The following is a 16,090-nucleotide window of genomic DNA, read 5'->3' as shown; positions in this document are numbered from 1 at the left end:
CATTATTGGTTCCCTGACCAAGAAAACCAACCCATGCTTGGCCTTTTGGCCTCCGCTGATTGGACTAGGTTGGGGACCCAGGGGTGTCGGACAGGCCTCTGAGAGGCATGCACACTGCTGATCTTAGCAGAATTAAACCTGGGGACTCTGAGCACTCCCGCACCTCAGCCCAGGACCTGGCCAGCATCTGGAGAGAGTGGACAGACACCTCTGGACCTGTCGACAGAATTGGTAAGGTAGGGGCCCCTATCAGTCAGGCCCACTCCAAGTGAGTGGAAGGGGGAGCTTGATCACCTCCCCGGAAGCCATTAATTGCCTACAGCTTCCTTAGGCAATTAATCAGGAATCAGATGGACTATTTAAACTCTGAGTAAATATCTGGTAAAGTAAAAAACTCGGATTGTCTGGTGTATAAATATAAGTGTGAAAGCCTGTGTAAAAGAGAAAGCTACTTTGATTTATTCTACATTTCTGTTGATTCGTCTGGCTAAACGTTTGATTTATTAAAGGATGAACCCATGATAATCTGCAAAAGTCTTAAGCAGTGCTGCTGAATTATTTTTCTCAGAGACGTTTGCTCTCTATCACAGAGGGAATCAGCCCACTTAGCTAATAAAAATTTCTGTCTAGTGGTTGCTCTTCCCTGAGTTGTGAATTTGCTGTATTAAATAGGAATTTTTGAAGTTCTGGGGTAAATTTAAAGGCTTAAACAAAGGCCAGCTAGGTTCCAAGATTGCTTGGTTTTGAGATTGCTTGTAAGAAAAGCAAGAGAGAAGTGTTTTCAAGTTAACTATTTGCAACAAAGTAGTAAACTTCAAAAAACAAAAACTTGTTATTTATGGCTTTTCTTATCTCTTTTGGTGGACAGAGACTTCCAGGGGCAGGGCTTACAGCTCCGCAGGGCAGAGAGATTTAAGGGCCCTGCCCCTGCCTGTGACATCATAGTCCAACATGAGCCACCTGAGGCGGAACTAAGTCTGAAGTTATTATTAACTGTCTATGGACCCCATTAACCTTGTTTGTGTGTCTTGTGCAGTCTGTTGTCTTCGTGGTTGTGTTTTTTGTTTGACTTGCTGTTTTCAGTTACTTATTAGGCTCCTCATAGAGGACATAACCTGGTCTTTCCCTTCCTCCTTCATCCTGATTCTGACAACATCTGTAACTGGATTAAAGATCTTTTCTTTCAGGAGACCCTCCAGGCTTTCAGTTGCAAGATCTCCCTACACACCCTTATCCTCATCTGCTATCTTTCCAGGCTGACTAAAAGTCATTTTTCTCCACAGGGTGGACCCCAGCCTCCAGGAGGGAGGACTACTACAGTGGTAGTCTGTGGTTTTCTCCACAACTCCCACTGTTTCTATTTCCCCCCTCTGTAGGAATTGTCTTCCTCTGACTCACAATAGGAGAGGGAGACAAGCAACGGGCCCTGGGCTGGGGGACCAGGGGGGTGTCGGCTGTTAATTATGAAGCAGGGAAAGGTAGGTTTTTGTTGATTTTTACTGGCTGCAGACCACTCTGCTGGTGTAAGGGTCTGGTCCGTAGCCTACTAGGTGTCTTATCAGAACTTCACTAGATTCAAGGTCACAAGTTTTCTGCAAGTACAATTAATCTTTCTCTGCCCCAGTTTATTCTTTTTAACCCTTCGAATACTAAATTAGACCGATACAATATACTTTAAGTTCATAAATATTAATCTAAAAATGCTGACTAGGATGATGACACATTTGTAATTCCTTAACTAATAAAGAATTTAAAGAATTAAAAAAATAAAATAAATAAAAATGCTGACAATTCACTTTTGGTAATCATTAAAGGATTGACATTTCTAAAAACAAAGAATTCTAATACATTAAACACACACAGACACACACACACACACAGACACACACACACACACACACACACACACTAAATTCCCAAGAGCCAAGTGGAGGAGAAATGGAGCTGAAGTCCGCAGCTTCCCTGGTGATTTAGAACTGGTTGCTAGGCAGACTCAGCCCCAGAAAGCCAGGTGAAAGAAGCGGGGGTAGGGGCTGGATTCGTGAGCTGCCTGCAGAAAAGTGGAGGACAGCAGACATTTACCTGATACTAGAGCTGCCCCACTGCCGCCTAGTGAGTAATGAGTGTTTTGCAACAAGCAATACAAGACTTAGGCCTTTGGATTGCTGGCTACAGCAGTTAAACCAGAAGCCAGTGACTGTTACTAGCCTTCCTGCAGCCCCAGGAATAGAGCAGTGAGCTCAGGATCTGTGAAAGCAGCAGATACAGCTAGTGAAAGCTCCCTGTTTGCAAATGTACTGAAAGGGTTCAGTACCTGTTGCTGCTGGAAGAAGAGGGGCTGATATCCCCTTACAGTGCACTCCCTTGGGAGAGGCCTGTTTGCTGCTATGCCACAAAGGGGACTGGTAGGAAGACAAGGGGCCTAATACCCAAGTCACTGCCACAGGAGTGTTTTGCAATATGCAAAGCTGTTTCTAACTTCAACTCTGGCTGTTTTGGACTGGCAGCTTAAAGTCAAAGGGCAAAGGAAAGACACTCTCCCTGGACTGGGGAGACTTCAGGACTTTGAGATTCTCCAAGAGAGGAGGAGTCTGACTGAGGGACTGGCTGAGACCCCATTGGGTTAGGAGAACCGGAGTTTGCATATTGAACTTATAAACTACAGTTTTCTAGACAGAGGTCCAAGCCCAGTTGTATAGTGGTTAAGCTGCCTGTGTATAGCAAAACAACTCAGAATACATTTTAGGGAAATTGAACAGACTGTGTTTGTGGCTAGAAAAAAAAGGAACTGGCCACCACACACAGCCCTGACAGTAGCCTCCAGGAAACTGTATAATAGACTTTGATAATGCCTGCGTCTTCATGGACATGACTCCAGAGAGACAAGGACAGTTTTGCTTTGTGTGAGAAGGTCAAAAATAGAAGGTCGCCTCCCTAAGATGTTTGTATAGCTCTACCATGTGTCATGTTTAGTAGCAAAAGATTTAGCTGTCAGAGGTGGCCGCAGTGCCAATGTTATACTTCATTATGGGTATGTAAGACAAGGGGCATAGCCAAAGTGGTACTCACCCAAAGTCTCAGCCCCTAGAAAAGGCCAGTAACCTATTTGTCCAAAAGACTTGACCCCTTTACATTTGGGTGACCTACTTGCCTCTGGGCAGTAGCAGCCACAGCGATGCTTATCAAAAAAGCAAATAAGTTAACCAGAGGGCAGGAACTAATGGCCCACATGCAGTCAAGGCTTTACCCCAGAACACACTGGAGCGCTGGATGTCAAACGCTCGAGTCACCCAGTTTCAGGTTCTCCAGCGGGCAAAAGAAAAATCAGTAACAATTTATAATGATAGCAGGTACTCATTTGCAATGGCTCATGTACATAATGCTATTTACAAGGTAAGGAGACTCCACAGAAGCAAGAGGGAACCGGGCCACAGACAAAGCGGCCTGGGAGGCTGCCCTAAAACCACTGGGGCCTCTACAGATTCTAGTGACTCTTTCAGACGCTGACCTTCCCAATCTAGAAAAGCCGAAATCCATAACCAATCTTTTCTCGAGTTCTTGCAGGCTTTACAGTCCACCCAGAAAGCAGTCCAGAAGCACGCCCAAGATGCTCTGCCTGTACCAAATTCTGATCTGGTCCATCCCTTCCAACCTGGTGACTCCGTTTAGATAAAGAAATCTGCCACCCAAGGACTGACTCCTACATGAAAAGGACCACCCCCACGGCAATCAAGGTCGACGGGATCCTGAAGTGTCTTCATCACATCCGGCTTAAGACAGCCATGGAAAATAGAGAGTCCAGGACTCTTCGGACCCTCTAGAGATTATTCCTGGCCCTCATTCCAGGCCCTTATAAGCAAGCCCACTGACTTTTTTGGCAGAGAATTAATTCTATTAAGCTTATAGTCCTCAGGTGTCAATATAACTCCCTCCCCAACAATGACCCAAAAGAGTCAATGATTTGACTCCTGTATAGAAAACCAGTGGGGAATGAAGTATCCATCTTCCCCAGACAAAGTTTTCAGTGCTGGCACCAGGCCAAGCCTTTGGTTGAGATCTCAAAGACCCAGCACATAGGGGCTTTCTAAGAACTCACAAAGGGGACCAGAAAACCCCATATTTGGGAGACTAAGAGGGTAAAAAGATACAAATACAGGAAACTTTCTGAGTGACTTCGCCCAGAATTCTAGAGTCATTTTTCTCTGGGCCTGCGTGCAATAATAAATGTAACTCCATCTCTCTAAGCATTGCTTGGTTTTTCTCCACTCTTCTGTAACACCTGCACTGACTGAAAGATTTAACTGTTAATACTATAATTACAAGACACATTTCAGTATTGGATATTAAGAACAAGGTCAAGTTCCACTCAGAGCATGGTCTAGACTCTAGAATGACAAAAACAACCACTCAGAGAGGTAGGCCAAGTTCTCATTCATTATTACTCTGCTTCTTCTTTTTTAAATTGTAACTTTAAAAAAATATGTGTTTTTATTGATTTTAGAGAGAGAGGAGGGGAGAGGAAGAAAGAGAGAGAGAGAGAGAGAGAGAGAGAGAGAAACATTGATGGATGTGCAAGCCCTCCCCCTACTGGGGATGGAGTCTGCAACCCGGGCATGCGCCCTGACCGAAATCAAACTGGTGACATTTTGGTACACAGGATCACGTTCAACCAACTGAGCCACACCGGCCAGGGCACCCTACTTCTGGACAATCTGCCACAGCGAGCATGTCCTGCTGGACAGTCAGGGGGTGTCCCAGTCATGTCCCGTGCTGTGTGCCCCCTCTACCCGTCCACCGTGCACCTCTGTAGAAAGGCCCTTTCCTGACGTCTTCACAGGGCACATCTCCAATCCTTCAAACCCCATTTCAAATGCCCCTTGTCTTACAAGCTACCTCACACATCTTCACTTAGATCAGTGGTTCTCAACCTTCCTAATGCCGCGACCCTTTAATACAGTTCCTCATGTTGTGGTGATCCCCAACCATAAAATTATCTTTATTGCTACTTCATAACTGTAATTTTGCTACTGTTATGAATCATAACGTAAATATCTGATATGCAGGATGTATTTAGGTGACCCCTGTGAAAGGGTTGTTCGACTCTCAAAGGGGTCGCGACCCACAGGTTGAAAACCGCTGCCTTAGATGAATGCTATGACATACTGCACCAGCTACCTGTCATTACATTTGCATTTTTTTACACACTAGAGACCCGATGCATGAAATTTGTGCAAGGGGCTTGGCCCTCGCAGCCCCTCATAGCCTCGGCTGGCCCTTTCTGCCCTGGCTTTATCTGGAAGTTTGTCCGGACGGTTGTTCTGCTGTTTGTTCCAATTAGCGTAATAGCTCTTTATTATATAGGATATAATTACAACAGCAGTCAATACTTAGAGCTCACACTTTCAGTGTGTTAATGGGTGCCATGCACTATAAATAGTAGCTAAGTGTCGTATGTGTATTTTCTCATTAAAGCTCATTATAGCGGATGGGGTTATATTTCTGCTGGGCCCGTTTTAAAGATATAGACATTGAGACCCCAGGGAGGCAGTGCTTTCACTTGTCCAAGAGGTTCCTGAGTTAGAAATGGATAGACCTGGATTCTTCTAGTATAAAGGCTCCCTGCAGAAAATGCAAATCAAACACCAAAACCCCAGAGAATCCCAAGTGTTGTCAAGAATAACTGGAACGCTCATACACGACTGGTGAGCGTGTAAAATAGTGCGGTCATTTTGGAAAACAGTTTGGTAACTTCGTAAAAACAAACACCAGATGCCCCAGCAATCCCACTCCCAGGTGTCTATACCCATGAGAAATACAAACATATGTCCAACTTAAAAAAAAAAAAAACTCGTACGCAACTACTCAGCACAGTTTTATCCATAATTGCCCAAACTTAGAAACAACCCAGATGTCCATCAACTAATGTATGGATAAACACTCTATGGTGCATCCTGCCAATGGAACACAGGCCCACCTCACTTTATTGTGCATCGCAGATACTGAATTTTTTACAAAAATTGAAGATTTGTGGCAACCCTGCACTGAGAAATTATATTGGCCACTTTTCCAACAGGCTCATATAATGGTAAGCATTTTTAAATTAATATTTTTATTGATTTTTAGAGAGAGAGGAAGGGAAAGGGAGAGAGAAAGAGAAACATTGGTGTGAGAACAGAACATCGATTGGCTGCCTCCTGCATGCCTCCTGCTGACAAGGATCAAGCCTGAAACCCAGGCAATGTGCCCTGAATGGGAATTGAACCAGCAACCTTTTGATGCATGGGATGACACCCACCCAACTGAGCCACACCAGCCAGGTGCCTACTTTAAATTAAGGTATATATATTGTTTCCTAGACATAAAGACCGAGCTCACAGTATCCCCAAGGTGTGCCTGTACTGTTTAGAATGAAAAAGAACAAACTTCTAATATGTGCATCGGCATGGATGAACCTTGGAAGCATTAGGCTGAGTGAAAGCTTGACTCACAAGGCCACGTACTGTATGATCTGATGTATAAGACATTCTGGAAAAGGCAAAAGTATTGGGAAAGAAAACAGGAGTGATTGCCTGGGGCTGAGGCTGGGCTGGGGCATTGATGACTAAGAGGCAGAGGTGCTGCTTGGGTGATGGACACATTCTCTATCAGACTGTGTGGACAGTTACATGACTGTATATGTTTGTCAGAAGTCAACAAACTTAAAATTAAAAAGTTACCTGGCCCTAGCTGGTTTGGCTCAGTGGATAGAGCATTGGCCTGCAGACTGAAGGGTCTCGGATACGATTCCGGTCAAGGGCATATGCCTGGATTGCGGGCTTTGATCCCCAGTAGGGGACGTGCAGAAGGCAGCTAATCAATGATTCTCGTCATTGAAGTTTTTATATCTCTTTCCCTCTCCCTTTCTGTCTGAAATCAATTTATATATATATAATCTGCCTTCGCCCATGTGCTCAGTGTCAGCCTACGCACCCAAGGTCATGGGTCTGATTCCTGGTCAAGGGCACATACCTGGGTTGGAGGTTCAATCAGAGCCCTGGATGGGGTATATATGGGAGGCAACCAATCAATGTGTGTCTCTCACATCAGTGTTTCTGTCTCTCTCTCTCCCCTGCCTTCCTTCCCTCCATTCCACTCTTTCTAAAAATCAATGTGAAAAATATCCTCAGGTGAGGATTAAAAAAGAAAAAAAAGTTCTCTGAAGATAGGCTCATGGATCGGTAAGCCCACTTAGAAGTTCTCCACACTATTTCTGACCAAATCTATCCTTTGTGCGAAGTAGTAAGTAGAAGAGTAAGCTAATCTGAACTTTATTACCATTCCATTTCCTTAGCGATCTTTGGCAGACGAGTTAATGAGGAAAAAATAACCAACAAAAGGTGACAAGCAGGGAAGCTGGGAGCAGAGATGGCCCACATGCTGAGTGACCTGAGCTCCCAGACAGGCAGGAGCCGCACCAGCTTCACAAGTCTCTCGATCCTCTGTTCAAAGACCTCAGTTTTCCCAGAAGCTGCTGGCTGCCTCCTCCTCATCATCATCTGAGGGAAAACACTGCCATGTGCTTAAAAAGTTAACAAATGTCACAACTTTAAGTAAAACACAACCAAGTATTTTCATTTTAATTAAAAAACAAGGTATTTTGCTATAACACAACAAAGTCTTTTCAGCACCAGTGCCATCCCTGGCAATTTCATCATTGTTGCCAGATTACAAAAAAAAAAAAAAAAAAAAAAAGGGTTGGGGGGAGGGGAGTTTAAAAAGCATATCTGGCCTGGCCAGTGTAGCTCAGGGTTTGAGGGTCAACCCATGAACCAGGAGGTCACCTTTCCATTCCCAGTCAGGGCACATGCCTGGGTTGCGGGCTTGATCCCCAATAGGGGGTGTGCAGGATGATGTTTCTGTTTCAGGCTCCATCCCCAGCAGGAGGCGTGCAGGCAATGGATGTTTCTCTCTCCTCGATGTTTCTATCTCTCCCTTCCTCTCTCTCTAAAATCAATAAAAATACATTGAAAAATATTTTAAAAATAAATAATTACCCTAAAGAATTTTTTTAAAAAGCATATCTGACCTTAGGTCCAACCGCCTGCATGCCAGACCCCGAACTCCTTTCTGTCCCAAGAAGAGGGCCTGGCACAGCCCCGGCAGCAGCAGTGGGGAGGCCTAAGGAGTGAGGGGAAGGTCCAAGGCTGTCAGGCTCAGAGCTGCAGGAGGCACGGACCACCCCGTCTGACTCTCCATGCCCACTGCCCACGGCAGGGCCTGGCCAGGGAACATACTGGACGGTGCTCCGTATTTCTGGAGGGCAATCTGCCCGATACAACACAACTGCACGTCTACACCCTTGGACAAGGGATAGACAGTCTCTGGATTAACCTGGTTATGAGTTTAGCCGAGTGCTCAATGAGAAGGAGCAAAGACAGGCTCCTCAAACTTGCTCATTTCCTTCAGGAGAGTCTCAGGTGTGCTGGCAAGAAAAGAAGCACTCAGATAAAGTGACCAAGACTTCAGCATGGAGCAAAACATTTTTAACACGTGAATTTCCTATTTGTGTTAGAACAGGGCCATCTTCTCGGATGCCTCCTGTTTGCTTGATCTCTAAGGCCAGGAAGGGAGGTGCCCTGTGGGAGCTATACCCCTTCTGGAGACTGAAAGATCCACTTCCACACCTTTTCCACAAGGGGCGCCACTGTTCAGGGGGAGCTCCAATGTATAATCCTACCAACAGTGCCCAAGGGTTCCCTTTTCCCCACTTCCTCACACCACTTGTCCCTTCTTGTCTTTTTGATAACGGTCTTTCTGGCAGTGGGAGGTGACATTTTGTGGTTCTTATTTGCATTTTCCCTGTGATTAGTGACCTTGAGCATCTCCTATAATTTGATTTTAAATGCTACAGAATAGGCAGCACTATATGTAAAAGTGAAACCACTGCCATCCCCATTCCTCAAGGATTACAATTCTACTACAATAAAAACATCAATTATTTTACTGGTAGATACAAGGTTTTTTTGAAACCTTCTCTTTCAACTAATACATTAGAAAGCTTTAACTTTCAACTGACATACATTGGGAATATAAGACATTCTAAGGTCAAATAATATCCCAAGATCTGGAGATGAAGGATTTGGCCTGATGAAACAATCACCATCAAGCAAGCATGGCAAGGTGCCAGTAACCTGAAATAATGAAAAAATTAAAGTCATCAATAAAAATTAAAACGGGGGGTGGGGGGGAGGGAGTGTTCAGCTCCATTCACTTGTAAATGCTTCGTGACTTGTAGCACAGTAAAGGTCTCTTACAGGAAACAAAAAGCAGATGGACTGGACTCATCTGAACTAATGATTTGAAATGTAAAACTTTAACTTTGTGTTAAAGGGAAATAACTTTACGTTCACTTACCCTTTCCTTAGAGAGGCTAAGTAAAACAAGTACTACACCTACGTGCCCAGAGGTGTGGTGGATGTCATTTGCACATATAAGATCTTTATACTGGCCACAGTTCCTTGTGAACAGAGCTAAAATTAAAGACTTCATACTCACATTGGCATGTGAGCCCTGTGAATTTCCCTTTGCTCATTCTCCTCCCTCTCCTGGGACAACCACATCCCTCTTTCCTGCCAATAAAACCCCACCATCCTTCAAGGTCTAGTTCTCCCTCCTCTGTGCTTCTACAGCACAGGAGGCCCATAACTGCTACATTCTGCCATTGAGACAGTTCTAACAGTACCCACCCCGTAGTGTGCTCTAAGGATTCCATGAGATAATGCACATGGTTAGAGCTGCATAAACACAGGTGTTTAATTATGTGTGCACAGGTTCCTTCCCTAACACCATGTAAGTTCCCTCAATACCTAGGAAGAGTGCCTTGTACCTCACAGATGCTTAATTTCATTTTATTAAATGAAATACTTATCCTAATGCCGCGACCCTTTAATACAGTTCCTCATGTTGTGGTGATCCCCAACCATAAAATTATCTTCATTGCTACTTCATAACTGTAATTTTGCTACTGTTATGAATCATAACGTAAATATCTGATATGCAGGATGTATTTAGGTGACCCCTGTGAAAGGGTCGTTCGACTCTCAAAGGGGTCGCGACCCACAGGTTGAAAACCGCTGCCTTAGATGAATGCTATGACATACTGCACCAGCTACTTGTCCTTCCAAACAGTTCACCTCTATGTCTGAGAAAACATTAGAAAACTCTACTCCAAACATTTCACATACACAGACACACCACAGCAGGACTATGAAGTGTTGTGCCAAAATACCAGCAGGAGGAAGCTTAGAGGATCACAGGGCCTTTCAGGAGTTGTACTCCAGACACGTGTGCACACACAGCACACAGGGTGCGGGTACCTCTGGTGCCCTCTCACTGAACCTCTGTCCTGCTTTAAGGTCTTTTGATGCCATAAGAGGGAGTTAATGAAGGTTCTTAGGGTGCAGGGACACACGGGAACTAGTGTGGCAGGGAAGTAAATACTAAAGCAATGAAAATGTGAGGGAAGAGAAAATAAAGTGAAATAAACCACAGACAACTAATCTTATCAAAAGAGCACCGACACCTTCATCTTCATTGCTGCCACGCAGTGCTGACTCAGGGGTTGGAAACCACCAGGTGTCACTCCAGTCCCTTCATCCCTGTATTAACAGTCCCTGGGCGTGATGTCCAGGACCTAGATGTCAACCTTGATTTTATCTGAAGAAAGCACAGCTTTCATCTTTGAAAAACACCTCCTAAATGTCATTTTTCTGTTTTCATCAGAGGGGATTTCTTAGATTTGAACCCTGAAATGCATTGAATGAGATGATTCAGGAATTATGACTTTGCTGAGTCAATAACGAGAGTAATTTTTATGTACATCTTCAAAGAACATTAAATAAAGATTTGAATCTGACCCCATATTTTCTAACATAACCATGCCATTTCAGAAATACACTTTACATTCTCGCCTTAGAAATTAATTGCCTATCAGTTGACAGATAAGAGAAGTTCACCTTCTATTGCATTCATTCAGCAGATGACTCACCTGGGGAGAAAGGTCCATGGGCTTTCTAGGCTGCCATGTGGTTCTCACTGCACAAATGATGTTCAGAACCAGAAATGATATTTTCTCATTTAAGGCATGTAGGAAGCTCTCTGAAACACCAGAAAACCTCAATACCCCCAAACAGTTAACAGGGACTATGCTGTCTGGGGCAAGGGGAGAAGGGTCTTTCACTTCTTTCTTTGTGCAATTCTGGGATTCCTTTTCGTTTAGTATCAAGTACATATATCACTTTTAAAAAGATTAACAAAAACAAATTTTACAGGACGTATTTATAAAACAGAAAAGCAACTAATAAAATGAACCGAGACTCAGATCTTTGCACTAGTAATAAATTACATTAAGTGAGATACATGTGAACTGAACTATATTGATCAGAAAAGTCAGTGAAATTTCGGGTACAAATGACCTTTTAGGACACGTGAACTTGTCAGAGCATTTCATGTGTAGTCCCTCACCTGCCCCTCAGACAGACAAGGCAACAGCTCAGATACATGCTTCCATCTTCTTCAAGATCTCAAGGCCCATCCTACATAATAAAGGTCTAATATGCAAATTGATCAAATGTTGGAACAACTGGACGCTATGATGCCCACTGACCACCTGGGGGCAGAAGCTCAATTCAGGAGCTTCCCCCTGGCCGTCAGTGTGCTCCCACAGGGGGAGCACTGCTCACCCAGAAACCAGCCTCACAGCTGGTGAGCACGGCGGTGGGAGTGGGAGCCTCTCTCGCCTCCATGGCAGCTAAGGATGTCCAACTGCTGACTTCTCCCAAGGGCTCCTGGACTTCAAAAGGGTGCAGGCTGGGCTGAGGGGACCCTCCCCCCTCCCAGTGCACGAATTTCGTGCACTGGGCCTCTAGTACATTATAGTCTTCCTGCAACTTATTTCTTTTAAAATGCCACTGTAGAACTTAGCCCCACAATATACATAAAACAATGAAACACAAAAGGGGCCAAAACTGTAGAGATGGGTTCAAATTCTGTAAATTTATGGTCAAAATTGACATCTTTCAAAGGAATAGTAATCAATTTTTATTTTCAACAAGTGTATTTTAGTATAGCACTTCTAAAACTAAGCTTTAAAAGTAATTAGAAATTACCCCAAACATGTCAGCTTAGGTCAAATTCAATCCACTGCCCTCCAAGCCCCTACTGCTAGGCAGTTAACAGTATCTCATGGGCATCCTAGTGGTTTTCCACATATGAAAGTTCCCTTCTCCCTCAACACCTAATACACATGAATTTATTTAAACTCTCCCTAAAGTAATATGTATTATCAACCTGGACTCTTGGAGTACAAACTCCTTCTGACTATTATCTTGTGTTTAAAGGGAGACTGCATTTTATTTATTCTAAGGTCCCAAGGAGAGAAGAGTTTGGAGCCAGAATGTAATAGAGAAAATAATGGCTGAAAAATCCCAAAATCTGGCAAAAGACATAAGCTACAGATTTAATAAGCTACACAAACCCCAACTAGGATAAACCCAAGAAATCCATGCCGAGATACAACTATTTTACTCCCAGTTCAGATGAAAGAACACCACTTTTCTTGAATTATGAGTTAGATGTCTACCAGGATAAGCTAAGCAAAACCCAACAGCCCCTTCAGAGCTTGTCTGCTTTCAGTGTCCTGACCAAAGTGTACATCAGCACCATGGACAGGGCCCATTCTCCTCGACCAGCCACATCTCAAAGGGAGACCTCATCTGCATCTCCTAGGGCTGAAAGCAAGCCTGCCCTTTGTTCCAGAGGCTGACATGCTCTTCCAAAACTGTTCCCTACACACCAAGGAACAAGGGCAGACAGTGCTCTGTGCAAGACAAGCAGAACCATGGGGGAGCCCCAGAGAACTGTCTCCCATCAAGGCAACATGTAATTTCACATTCAGGAAATTGTGTTATGAATGAGCACCCTCTCCAATAGGAAGGTTCTTCTATACAAGTCAACTGAGGACGGAGAACATGATTTGATAAAGGACATGGCGTATATTCCTTGCTGTTATCACTAACCTAGTACACATTCCTGGCTATCTGACAGCTTCTGCAGTCAGGAGCAGCGCATGGCGTAAGCCAGCCATGGGCAAACTACGGCCCGCGGGCCAGATCCGACCCATTTGAAATGGATAAAACAAACAAAAAAGACCGTACCCTTTTATGTAATGATGTTTACTTTGAATTTATATTAGTTCACACAAACACTCCATCCATGCTTTTGTTCCGGCCCTCCGGTCCAGTTTAAGAACCCATTGTGGCCCTCAAGACAAAAAGTTTGCCCACCCCTCGTGTAAGCGGTCCCTCTGATTTGGGGCTCAGAAGACCAGGGTTTTGGCTGAGACTGTGGTCTCCCCTGAGTGTCCAGGAGGAAAGGAAATGCTTCCAATCTCACCCCAGTTGTGGGCAGAATTCGGTTTCCTGCAGGTGTAGGACTGAGGGTGGATCTCCTGTGGCTGCGGCTGCAGGCGTCCTCAGCTCCGAGAGGCCGCAGGGAGCTTCTTGACCCGTGGGTCACTTGCTGCTGCAGAGCCCACAGAGCAAAGGGCCAGCAACTCCAGCTGAATGGGCACTGCAGTCTGTGAGGAATCCGTCAATGTGTCGGTGCCACCACGGTGGACATGTGCTCTCCTGCTGTCTTCAGATGTGTTCCTGGATGGGGCTGGATGGGATCAGAATCAGTAGGGTGGATGCCAGGGTGTCTTACCAAAAGCCACCATTGGGGTTGAGTGACAGTGTGTGTGTGAGGAGGGTGTGGGCACGAGGTGCCTGTGGACTTAGAAACTTGAGAGAAGTGGCCGCTGAATTGTCATTGAATGATCTGACTGGGTGTGTCTGTGTCCCACAGCCTGACCATTCCCTGACCCAAGGCCCTGATGGTCAGCAAGTGGAGCAGGGTCCCAGGACAGGAAGCATTAACTGGGCTTTTCCCCAAAGGCCTTGGCTGGAAGCCCAGCTTCACCGTCCCTGGAACCACCAGGGAGGAGGCGTGTTCTCCTGAGAGCTGGGGCTGCATCTGTGATTCTTGGGGGCAGGAGTCCTGCAGCTGTGGGTTCCGGGTTTGCGTTTCCTCCAGCTCCCACTCTAGCACCCAAACTAGCCGTCCCTGACCAGGCCCTTCAGGGACTTCCACCCTCTGCCCCATGCACAGGTGCAGGCCCAGGTTCATGCAGCCCAGCCCAGGGCCCTGCGGGCCACCGCAGCGAAGTTCCCGTGCCCTTGGAAGGCAATGGGTGAGAACCTGTGTGGCAGTGGTGCCCACTCAGTCACACAGGACAATCTCCTTGCACCTGAGAGAGAAGAAATGAGACTTCACTGGCTCCTTCCTGCCTTATTCCTACAGATCAAACTTTGCCCCCTGTATCCTCAGGCCAGGGAAATACGTGGATAGTTTGCTTTTAGGGAAATGACTATAGAGAACGGCAGGCCACTCTAAATTCTAAGAGTGACTCTGTCTTAGTGTTTGGGCTGCTATGACAAAAATACCATAAACCGCATGGCTTATAAGCATCAATTTATTTCTCATGGTTCTGCAGGCTGGGAAGTCCAAGATCATGGTGCTGGTAGTTTCAGTGTCTGCTGAGGGCCTGCTTTCTCGCTCATTGCCAACCTTCCTTTCACTGGGTCCTCACTTTGTGGAAGGGGCACGAATGCCAGTCAGGAATGCTCCACTCTCATGACCTAAGCACCTCCTCCACACACCATCACATACAGCATATGGTTTCCACATGGGAATTTGGGGGCGGGGGGGGGGGCACAAGTATTCAGTCCTCTCAGCACATTCCTTCTTGTATTGAAGTCTTCTGAGAAGAGGCATTTGAGCTAAATCCTGAGGGCTGGCATTCCAAATAAAGAAATGAGGGTGTACCCAGATCCCAAGACCACAAAGTGCAAGGTGTGTTTGGGGATGCTCAGGAGATGATCTTAGTGCAGACATAGGTTTCAGCCAATTTTATATTTCTGGATAAAGAATTTGAACTTGATTTCTTATGCCATAAGTTGTTTATTGAAAAATATATATAGTTTTCACCTGAGGATTTATTTATTCATCTATGTGAGAGAGAAACTTCAATCAATTGCCTCCTGCATGCCCCTCACCCGGGATCAAACTGCAACCTAGGTATGTGCCCTGATTGGAAATCAAACTCCCAACCTTTTTTGGTTACAAGAGGACGCTCAACCAATTGAACAACCGGGTCAGAGCTCCATTGATATTTTTTAAAAATATTTAAAAATATTTCTTTATTGATTTTAGAGAGGAAGGGAGGAGAGAGAGATAGAAACATCAATGATGGAGAGAATCATTGATCAGCTGCCTTCTGCACACCCCCTACTGGGGATGGAGCCTGCAACCCAGGCATATGCCCTTGGCCTGGATGGAGCCTGGGACCCCTCAGTCCGCAGGCTGACTCTGTATCCACTGAGCCAAGCAGGCTAGGGCTCCATTGACATTTTTAACCTAGACATCCTATGCAGTGGGAGAGCAGAGCTCAGGAAAGTTTTCTAGTTTCCATCAGTGTGAGATTGTACAGCTAAGTCCACGGAGAGGGAGGGCCGGTAAAGCTTGGGTGCTTCATCCAGGTCTAGGGGTCACCTGGCAGTGTGTCTGTGAAGCTCAGAAATTGCACGCCATGTTTCTGTGAGGACCTCTGTGTCTTTCCTGCACTTTTCACAGGGTCTGGCCCTACAGGGTGAAGGAGCACCGGCAGAGAGGAAATCAGCGCGCCCCTCACCGCCCCAGTCCCACGGGGGAGCGAGCAGAACCGGCCTGGAAGTGCGGCAGCTCCGGTGGAGGCAGCTCAGGCTCCTAGTGACAGGACCCGGCGCAGATGGAGAGGCCGGGACGGTCCGGTCACAGCTCAGACTCCAGCTGACCGGGTCCTGCTTCCGGGCTCCACGCGGCGCCGGGGACCAGGCGGTACCGGCGGGCGGACCCAGCATCCTCCCCGAGGCGAGCAGAGCCGGACCGCGGGCTGCGGCGCCTCCCGCGAGACCCGGTGCTTCAAGGCCCCGCCCCCGGGCCCCGCGCGAAGCAGGACGGGAAATCAGCTGGG

General features: G+C 45.9%; 1 protein-coding gene across 1 annotated transcript in view; it reads left to right on the top strand.

The window, feature by feature from the left end:
* Nucleotides 1–15,847, top strand: part of LOC132211298 (protein Daple-like) — a 75,440-nt gene extending 59,593 nt beyond the window's left edge. The window contains 1 exon segment of the mRNA XM_059656041.1: nucleotides 15,712–15,847. Within this exon segment, the coding sequence (XP_059512024.1) occupies nucleotides 15,712–15,847 (136 nt within the window).
* The last annotated feature ends 243 nt before the right edge of the window (nucleotides 15,848–16,090 follow it).

The sequence above is a fragment of the Myotis daubentonii genome, chromosome 10 (genome assembly GCF_963259705.1).
Source record: "Myotis daubentonii chromosome 10, mMyoDau2.1, whole genome shotgun sequence".
NCBI classification, from domain to species: domain Eukaryota; kingdom Metazoa; phylum Chordata; class Mammalia; order Chiroptera; family Vespertilionidae; genus Myotis; species Myotis daubentonii.
The sequence above is the reverse complement of the archived record's forward strand: the minus strand, read 5'-3'. Positions and strand labels throughout refer to the sequence as shown.